A 10,139-nucleotide genomic window follows, 5' to 3' on the forward strand; every position below is an offset into this window, starting at 1 on the left:
GATGGATCGAATGGCCTTCTCAGTAATACAGTGGCAGCAGACTGTGCATGATATGGGTGAGTGTAAGCAAACTCCATCCCCAGCAGCAGAACGGGAGGTATTAGCCACGTGAATCCTGACCTACGGCGGCACGGTAGCACAGTGGTTAGCACTGCTGTTTCACAGCTCCAGGGTCCCGGGTTCGATTCCCGGCTCGGGTCACTGTCTGTGTGGAGTTTGCACATTCTCCTCGTGTCTGCGTGGGTTTCCTCCGGGTGCTCCGGTTTCCTCCCCCAGTCCAAAGATGTGCGGGTTAGGTTGATTGGCCAGGTTAAAAATTGCCCCTTCGAGTCCTGGGATGTGTAGGTTAGAGGGTTAGTGGGTAAATATGTGGGGGTAGGGCCTGGGTGGGATTGTGGTCGGTGCAGACTCGATGGGCCGAATGGCCTCCTTCTGCACTGTAGGGTTTCTATGATTTCTATGATTTCTACCTTCTGCAGTACCCTGGACTCCAGGGCCGCCATATCTACAGGTTCCCCTCTGTTCCACATATCCATATTATTATTTTATTTATTTGTGTCCCAAATCGGGTTACATTAACACTGCAATGAAGTTACTGTGAACATCCCCCAGTCGTCACACTCTGGCGCCTGTTCGGGTACACTGAGGGAGAATTTAGCACGGACAATGCACCCTAACCAGCACGTCTTTCAGACTGTGGGAGGAAACTGGAGCACCCGGAGGAAACCCACGCAGACACAGGGAGAACGTGCAAACTCCACACAGACAGTGACCCAAGCCGGGAATCGAACCCGGGTCCCTGGCGCTGTGAGGCGGCAGTGCCAACCACTGTGCCACCCCTGTTTATAATCCATTCACAAATATGGGTGTCGCTGGCAAGGCCAACACTTGTCATCCATCTGTTATTGCCCTCGAGATCAGGATGGTATGCTCAACAGGCAGAGTTCAGCCCACAGCTGCATCAGTTGTGATGTAACAGAATGAGGGATAGAAGGGCTGAATGGCCTACTGCTGCTATTAAGTCCTCTGTTGCCCACGTTCCCGGTGCCACGCGAAGGGAGTGCTGCGCTGCCCCCAGTGCCGCCTTTCGGATGAAACTGTTCAGTCCCACATTGACGCAGCGCTGTGAATGCACGGATAAGTCACGGGTCCCGTCACGCCAAGGGACATTACAAGGTGCGATGTTCCTCTGAGCCGCCACTATTTAGGTTAAAGGCTTTGGTCAAAGGGGGTTTAACAAGGAAGTGGAGAGGGAGGGGAACTCCTGACCCTGGGGCGGGAGGGGTGGGGTGGCAGCTGAAGACACTGGCAGAGGGGATCGGAATCAGGGATGCCCAAGAAGCCGGAATTGGGAGGGGCGCAGATACCTCCCCAGAACAGATGAGCCACTATTTCCTTGGAGCTGTTTGTGGGCTCTTGCTGTGCGTGCGTCGGCTTCCTGCTCTCTCCTCCCCCCCCCCCCCGACCCCATGTCAGGACGGCATTGGCTGTTTGAGAAAGGGCTTCGCCGGCACTTTGCCTGCTGGTGGGTGTGTATAAAGGCAGGGCTCCTGTCGGGCGGGTGGGGGGGGGGGGCGGCGGGTGGAGGCGGAGGAGGTGTTGGGGGCGGGGGGACACCAGGTCTCGAGCGTGTAGGAGCCCAGGCCTGTTCAGGTTCACTCTTCATTCAGCTTTCCCTGTTTTGCTCTGCAGCCGCTCTGTACAGCCGGTACGAGGTGGACGATGACTGGTGCACCTCCGTCCTGCAGTCCTACAAGTCGGAGCACGGCGGGGAGTTCCCCTGGACTGTCGGTGAGTGCAGCCTCTACGGCTGGTAATTCGGCCCATTTAGCCTGTGCGGGTGTTCCATCTTGCCATGTCAGCCCTATCTTGTATCTAACCTCCCTCCCCTTGTGTGCTCCCATCCTGCATTCGAACAGCAAACCGTCCGTCAAAGTGTTACTGGAAAAAGAGACAGCCTGTCGAAACTTTCCATCTCGCACTCATCAGGTCAGGAAAGCGAGAGCACCAAAACTCAAAGGGAGCAGCAATTTGTTACCATTGGAAAGGGTTGCTGATGGGTTGGCAAGTGGACACTGATTGGTCAAAGGTGTTACCATGGAGAATGCACATTTAAATGTTTAAAGTTTATTTATCAGTGTTACGCATAGGCTTACATTAACATTGCAATGAAGTTACTGTGAAAATCTCCTCGTCGCCACACTCCGGTTCCTGTTTGGGTACATTGAGGGGGAATTTAGCATGAGGCACTGCCAAGGGGAATGTCCCAGGGAACCGTAACCCACCAGGGTTTTTTTTAGTTGGAAAGGTGCGATGCTTGGACAGGTTGCTTTTGTTTGCACAGGAGGGTTGTGCGTGTGGATAGATGCAGTTTTGAGCATGTGTAAGGAAGCCACATTGCTGACCTGACTGATAACCAGCGTTTTTCTAATCTTGGGATGTGGCCATCCCCTTGGGCAAGACCAGCATTTGTTGTTCATCCCTCATAGAATCCCTACAGTGCAGGGGGAGGCCATTCAGCCCATCGGGCCCGTACCGACCTCAATCCCACCCAGGTTCAATCCCATCAACTCCACGTATTTACTGTGTTCATCCCCCTAACACGAAGGAGCAATTTAGCATGGCCAATCCTCCTAACCTACACATCCTGGGACACTAAGGGACAATTTAGCATGGCCAATCCTCCTAACCTACACATCCTGGGACACTAAGGGGCAATTTAGCATGGCCAATCCTCCTAACCTACACATCCCGGGACACGAAGGGGCAATTTAGCATGGCCAATCCTCCCTAACCTACACATCCCGGGACACTAAGGGGCAATTTAGCATGGCCAATCCTCCCTAACCTACACATCTTTGGACACTAAGGGACAATTTAGCATGGCCAATCCTCCTAACCTACACATCCTGGGATACTAAGGGGCAATTTAGCATGGCCAATCCACCCTAACCTACACATCCCAGGACACTAAGGGGCAATTTAGCATGGCCAATCCACCCTAACCTACACATCCCGGGACACTAAGGGGCAATTTAGCATGGCCAATCCTCCTAACCTACACATCCCGGGACACTAAGGGGCAATTTAGCATGGCCAATCCACCCTAACCTACACATCCTGGGACACTAAGGGACAATTTAGCATGGCCAATCCACCCTAACCTACACATCCCGGGACACTAAGGGGCAATTTAGCACGGCCAATCCCCCTAACCTACACATCCTGGGACACTAAGGGGCAATTTAGCATGGCCAATCCTCCTAACCTACACATCCCGGGACACTAAGGGACAATTTAGCATGGCCAATCCACCCTAACCTGCACATCCTGGGACACTAAGGGACAATTTAGCATGGCCAATCCACCCTAACCTGCACATCCTGGGACACTAAGGGACAATTTAGCATGGCCAATCCACCCTAACCTACACATCCCGGGACACTAAGGGGCAATTTAACATGGCCAATCCCCCCTAACCTACACATCCCGGGACACTAAGGGACAATTTAGCATGGCCAATCCACCCTAACCTACACATCCTGGGACACTAAGGGACAATTTAGCATGGCCAATCCACCCTAACCTACACATCCTGGGACACTAAGGGACAATTTAGCATGGCCAATTCACCCTAACCTACACATCCCGGGACACTAAGGGGCAATTTAGCATGGCCAATCCACCCTAACCTACACATCCTGGGACACTAAGGGACAATTTAGCATTGGCCAATCCTCCTAACCTACACATCCTGGGACACTAAGGGACAATTTAGCATGGCCAATCCTCCTAACCTACACATCCCGGGACACTAAGGGACAATTTAGCATGGCCAATCCTCCCTAACCTACACATCTTTGGATGTGCCCTTGAACTGAATGTCTTGCTGGGCCATTTCAGGGGGCAGTTAAGAGTCAATCTCTCTGTTGAGGGTCTGGAGTCACATGTTGGCCAGACCGGGTCAGGACGGTAGATTTAGAAACATGGAAGGTAGAAGCAGGAGGAGGCCATTCGGCCCTTTGAGCCTGCTTCACCATTCATTCTGATCATCAAATTCTATACCCTAACCCTGTCTTCCCCTCCATATCCTTTGGTCCCTTTAGCCCAGAGCTATGTCTAATTTCCTTCCCTAAACGGGACATTAGTCAACCAGATGGGCTTTTACGACAATTTAGCACGGCCAATGCACCCTAACCAGCACGTCTTTCCCACGCAGACACGGGGAGAACGTGCAAACTCCACACAGACAGTGACCCAAGCGGGGAATTGAACCCGGGTCCCTGGCGCTGTGGGGCAGCAGTGCTGACCACTCTGCCACCGTGCAACCCAAAGAGGGGGTAGGAACACAAGGTTGAGAATTCCCCATTGGGGGTGCTGGGGTTGCAAGGCTGATGGATAACTGAGATGTGTAATTTTGGAGAGTTTTAGGTGAGGGTGAAAGGGCGGAGATGAATGAGCAGAGAGCTGGAATGGTCGGGTCTGGGTGAGGTTTTAGGTGAGGGTGAAAGGGGGGAGATGAATGAGCAGAGTGCTGGAATGGTCGGGTCTGGGTGAGGGTTTTAGGTGAGGGTGAAAGGGCGGAGATGAATGAGCAGAGTGCTGGAATGGTCGGGTCTGGGTGAGGGTTTTAGCAGGAGATATACTGAGGTGGAGGTGTGGGAGGGAGGCGGGGGGGAGACGGGGTCATGTCACCAGCCCACCCGACCCCGCTTCCAGTTGCCTGCCTGCTGGGCATATCCTACCTCTTCACTTTTCTCCTGCCCCCGATGGTCACTGTTACTGAAACTAGCTTTAAATTCTGGATTTAATTCACTGAATTTAAATCCCCCCCGTCCCCAGCTGCCGTGGTGGGATTTGAACCCCGTGTCCCCCAGAGCAGCAGCCTGGGCCTCTGGATTACCAGCCCAATGTCATTGCTCACTAGGCCATCGTTAACACGGAGTTTAATTTGATTTGATTTGATTTGAGTTATTATTGTCACATGTACTGGGATACAGTGAAAAGTATTGTTTCTTGCGCGCTATACAGACAAAACATACTGTTCATAGAGTAGGAAACAAGAGTGCAGAATGTAGTGTTACAGTCATAACTAGGGTGTAGAGAAAGATCAACTTAATACGAGGTAGGTCCATTCAAAAGTCTGACAGCAGCAGGGAAGAAGCTGTTCTTGAGTCGGTTGCTACGTGTCCTCAGACTTTTGTATCTTTTTCCCGACGGAAGAAGGTGTCAGAGAGAATGTCCGGGGTGTGTGGGGTCCTTAATTATGCTACTAGTCTGTTACACACGCACGCACCCCAAGTACTGTCACTGTCAAGATGTCCGAGCAGTTGCTTGGCATGGGAACAGCAACTTCTTGGCATGCGCTTCTGCAGTATGTGGCCCCCATCCCCTTCCAGCATTGTTCCCCCCTCCTCGCCCCACCTTGTCCTCCTCCCTCTCGCCCACTTTGAGGTGTTGCAAAATGGGGAGATCGAAGGCGAGGATTCTCAACTCCACTGAGCTGGGAGTGCAGAATCTGGGTGAACCTGTGTACAGAGGGCTGGGCCACAGGAGCTGAGCTGGGAGTGCGGAATCTGGGTGAATCTGTACAGAGGGCTGGTCCACAGGAGCTGAGCTGGGAGTGCTGAATCTGGGTGAATCTGTACAGAGGGCTGGTCCACAGGAGCTGAGCTGGGAGTGTGGGATCTGGGTGAATCTGTACAGAGGGCTGGTCCACAGGAGCTGAGCTGGGAGTGCTGAATCTGGGTGAATCTGTACAGAGGGCTGGTCCACAGGAGCTGAGCTGGGAGTGTGGGATCTGGGTGAATCTGTACAGAGGGCTGGTCCACAGGAGCTGAGCTGGGAGTGCTGAATCTGGGTGAATCTGTACAGAGGGCTGGTCCACAGGAGCTGAGCTGGGAGTGTGGAATCTGGGTGAACCTGTGTACAGAGGGCTGGTCCACAGGAGCTGAGCTGGGAGTGTGGGATCTGGGTGAACCTGTGTACAGAGGGCTGGGCCACAGGAGCTGAGCTGGGAGTGCGGAATCTGGGTGAATCTGTACAGAGGGCTGGTCCACAGGAGCTGAGCTGGGAGTGCTGAATCTGGGTGAATCTGTACAGAGGGCTGGTCCACAGGAGCTGAGCTGGGAGTGTGGGATCTGGGTGAATCTGTACAGAGGGCTGGTCCACAGGAGCTGAGCTGGGAGTGCTGAATCTGGGTGAATCTGTACAGAGGGCTGGTCCACAGGAGCTGAGCTGGGAGTGTGGAATCTGGGTGAACCTGTGTACAGAGGGCTGGTCCACAGGAGCTGAGCTGGGAGTGTGGAATCTGGGTGAATCTGTGTACAGAGGGCTGGTCCACAGGAGCTGAGCTGGGAGTGTGGAATCTGGGTGAATCTGTGTCAGACGTCTGGGCCACAGGAGCTGAGCTGGGAGTGCGGAATCTGGGTGAATCTGTGTACAGAGGGCTGGTCCACAGGAGCTGAGCTGGGAGTGTGGAATCTGGGTGAATCTGTACAGAGGGCTGGTCCACAGGAGCTGGGCTGGGAGTGTGGGATCTGGGTGAATCTGTGTACAGAGGGCTGGGCCACAGGAGCTGAGCTGGGAGTGCGGAATCTGGGTGAATCTGTGTCAGACGTCTGGGCCACAGGAGCTGAGCTGGGAGTGTGGGATCTGGGTGAATCTGTGTACACAGGGCTGGTCCACAGGAGCTGAGCTGGGAGTGCGGAATCTGGGTGAATCTGTGTACAGAGGGTTGGTCCACAGGAGCTGGGCTGGGAGTGTGGAATCTGGGTGAATCTGTGTACAGAGGGCTGGTCCACAGGAGCTGAGCTGGGAGTGCGGAATCTGGGTGAATCTGTGTCAGACGTCTGGGCCACAGGAGCTGAGCTGGGAGTGTGGGATCTGGGTGAATCTGTGTACACAGGGCTGGTCCACAGGAGCTGAGCTGGGAGTGCGGAATCTGGGTGAATCTGTGTACAGAGGGTTGGTCCACAGGAGCTGAGCTGGGAGTGCAGAATCTGGGTGAATCTGTGTACAGAGGGTTGGTCCACAGGAGCTGAGCTGGGAGTGCAGAATCTGGGTGAACCTGTGTCAGACGTCTGGGCCACAGGAGCTGAGCTGGGAGTGCGGAATCTGGGTGAACCTGTGTACAGAGGGCTGGTCCACAGGAGCTGAGCTGGGAGTGTGGAATCTGGGTGAATCTGTGTCTGAAGTCTGGGTCACAGGAGCTGAGCTGGGAGTGTGGAATCTGGGTGAACCTGTACAGAGGGCTGGTCCACAGGAGCTGAGCTGGGAGTGTGGAATCTGGGTGAATCTGTGTACAGAGGGCTGGTCCACAGGAGCTGAGCTGGGAGTGTGGAATCTGGGTGAATCTGTGTCTGAAGTCTGGGTCACAGGAGCTGAGCTGGGAGTGTGGAATCTGGGTGAACCTGTGTACAGAGGGCTGGTCCACAGGAGCTGAGCTGGGAGTGTGGAATCTGGGTGAACCTGTACAGAGGGCTGGTCCACAGGAGCTGAGCTGGGAGTGTGGAATCTGGGTGAATCTGTGTCTGAAGTCTGGGTAACAGGAGCTGAGCTGGGAGTGTGGAATCTGGGTGAATCTGTGTCTGAAGTCTGGGTAACAGGAGCTGAGCTGGGAGTGTGGAATCTGGGTGAATCTGTACAGAGGGCTGGGCCACAGGAGCTGAGCTGGGAGTGTGGGATCTGGGTGAATCTGTGTACAGAGGGCTGGTCCACAGGAGCTGAGCTGGGAGTGTGGAATCTGGGTGAATCTGTGTACACAGGGCTGGTCCACAGGAGCTGAGCCGGGAGTGTGGAATCTGGGTGAATCTGTGTCTGAAGTCTGGGTCACAGGAGCTGAGCTGGGAGTGTGGAATCTGGGTGAACCTGTGTCAGACGTCTGGGCCACAGGAGCTGAGCTGGGAGTGCGGAATCTGGGTGAATCTGTACAGAGGGTTGGGTCACAGGAGCTGAGCTGGGAGTGCGGAATCTGGGTGAATCTGTACAGAGGGCTGGTCCACAGGAGCTGAGCTGGGAGTGTGGAATCTGGGTGAATCTGTGTACAGAGGGCTGGTCCACAGGAGCTGAGCTGCCTGCCCCGCACAGTGTGGAGGATTGGACCTGGTCTGTGGGTGAGTGGCGGTGACTCTGTGTACCCGCGGTGACTCTGTGTACCCGCGGTGACTCTGTGTACCCGCGGTGACTCTGTGTACCCGCGGTGACTCTGTGTACCCGCGGTGACTCTGTGTACCCGCGGTGACTCTGTGTACCCGCGGTGACTCTGTGTACCCGCGGTGACTCTGTGTACCTGTGGTGACTCTGTGTACCTGTGGTGACTCTGTGTACCCGCGGTGACTCTGTGTACCCGCGGTGACTCTGTGTACCCGTGGTGACTCTGTGTACCCGCGGTGACTCTGTGTACCTGTGGTGACTCTGTGTACCCGCGGTGACTCTGTGTACCCGCGGTGACTCTGTGTACCCGCGGTGACTCTGTGTACCCGCGGTGACTCTGTGTACCCGCGGTGACTCTGTGTACCCGCGGTGACTCTGTGTACCCGCGGTGACTCTGTGTACCGGCTTGCTGTTCACTGATTGCGTCATGGGGAACTCGAGGGTTTTCTTTAACGCATAAATTCAATACCTCACCAACAGGACGGCACGGTAGCACAGTGGTTAGCACTGCTGCCTCACAGAACCAGGGACCTGGGTTCGATTCCCAGCTCGGGTCACTGTCTGTGTGGAGTCTGCACATTCTCCCCGTGGGTTTCCTCCGGGTGCTCCGGTTTCCTCCCACAGTCCAAAGATGTGCGGGTTAGGTGGATTGGCCATGTTAAAATTGCCCCTTAGTATCAGGGGGATGAGCAGGGTAAATGTGTGGGGTTATGGGAATAGGGCCTGGGTGGGATTGTGGTCGGTACAGACTCGATGGGCTGAACGGCCTCCTCTGCACCGTAGGGATTCGATGATTCTATAAATCTGCGCTGGTCTCACTTTTTGTTTTGCTTTTTTTTCTGCCAGGGGAAGATATGGCAGCAGAGGGAAGGAGACAGCTGGCGATATTCCTGGTGAGCGATTATCCCGGGTCCTGGCAAGGCCGCTTGTCGCGGTTTGTGTGTCCGTGTTGAGAGGGGCCCCTCGGCTTGCCGTGTTTGAGATGGATTTGATCGGGTGGACAGAACAGGACATGTTTTCTCTGGAGTGGGGAGCCCAGAACCAATTAGGGGAAGCTATTAGGAAGCGAAATCTGTGGAATTGGCTGCCCCAGAGTGCGAGGGATGCTGGGACAGTGAGTAATTGTAAGGAGGAGTTAGACAGATTTTTAATTGGGAATGGGTTGAAGGGTTATGGGGAGAAGGCAGGAAAATGGAGGTGAGAAGCATATCAGCCATGATCGAATGGCGGAGCAGACTCGAGGGGCCGAATGGCCTCTTGCTTTGAATTCCAGTTAATTTTGCAGCCAGTTTCTGCGCACAAGCTAAACGCTTGTGTCCCAGGGGGTCTGTGGGATTGAACAGGTGAAGGGGGGTCTCGGTGGGGGGGGAGGGGGGGGGGTGGGGTCTGTGGGGGTTGAGCAGGTGAAGGGGTCTCGGAGGGTTTGTGGGGTTGAGCAGGTGAAGGGGGGTCTCGGGGGGCGGGGGGGGGGGTCTGTGGGGGTTGAGCAGGTGAAGGGGTCTCGGGGGGGGGGTTCTGTGGGGGTTGGGCAGGGGGAGGGTCTCGGAGAGTTTGTGGGGTTGAGCAGGTGAAGGGGGCTCTATGGGGGTTGAGCAGGTGAAGGGGAGGTCTCGGGGGGTCTATGGGGGTTGAGCAGGTGAAGGGGGGTCTCGGGGGTCTATGGGGGTTGAGCAGGTGAAGGGGGGGTCTCGGGGGTCTATGGGGGTTGAGCAGGTGAAGGGGGGTCTCGGGGGGGAGGTCTGTGGGGTTGAGCAGGTGAAAGGGGGGTCTCGGAGGGTCTGTGGGGTTGAGCAGGTGAAGGGGGGTGTCGGAGGGTCTATGGGGGTTGAGCAGGTGAGGTGGGGGGAGGGTCTGTGAGGGTTGAGCAGGTGAAAGGGGGGTCTCGGAGGGTCTGTGGGGTTGAGCAGGTGAAGGGGGGTGTCGGAGGGTCTATGGGGGTTGAGCAGGTGAAGGGGGGTCTCGGAGGGTCTATGGGGGTTGAGCAG

At 55.3% G+C, this 10,139-nt stretch overlaps 2 protein-coding genes across 2 annotated transcripts in view; one reads left to right on the forward strand and one right to left on the reverse strand.

Annotated features, from left to right (window-relative positions):
* csnk2b (casein kinase 2, beta polypeptide) overlaps positions 1-10,139 on the reverse strand; it is a 296,247-nt gene that overhangs the window by 66,709 nt on the left and 219,399 nt on the right. The gene's annotated exons all lie outside the window — the stretch shown is intronic.
* Positions 1-10,139, forward strand: part of LOC144496721 (phosphatidylserine lipase ABHD16A-like) — a 35,369-nt gene that overhangs the window by 18,696 nt on the left and 6,534 nt on the right. Inside the window, exons 8-9 of the mRNA XM_078217222.1 lie at positions 1,693-1,791; positions 9,001-9,047. Coding sequence (XP_078073348.1) covers positions 1,693-1,791; positions 9,001-9,047 — 146 coding nt within the window. The remainder of the gene's footprint in view (positions 1-1,692; positions 1,792-9,000; positions 9,048-10,139) is intronic.

Source organism: Mustelus asterias, chromosome 8 (genome assembly GCF_964213995.1).
Source record: "Mustelus asterias chromosome 8, sMusAst1.hap1.1, whole genome shotgun sequence".
NCBI lineage: Eukaryota > Metazoa > Chordata > Chondrichthyes > Carcharhiniformes > Triakidae > Mustelus > Mustelus asterias.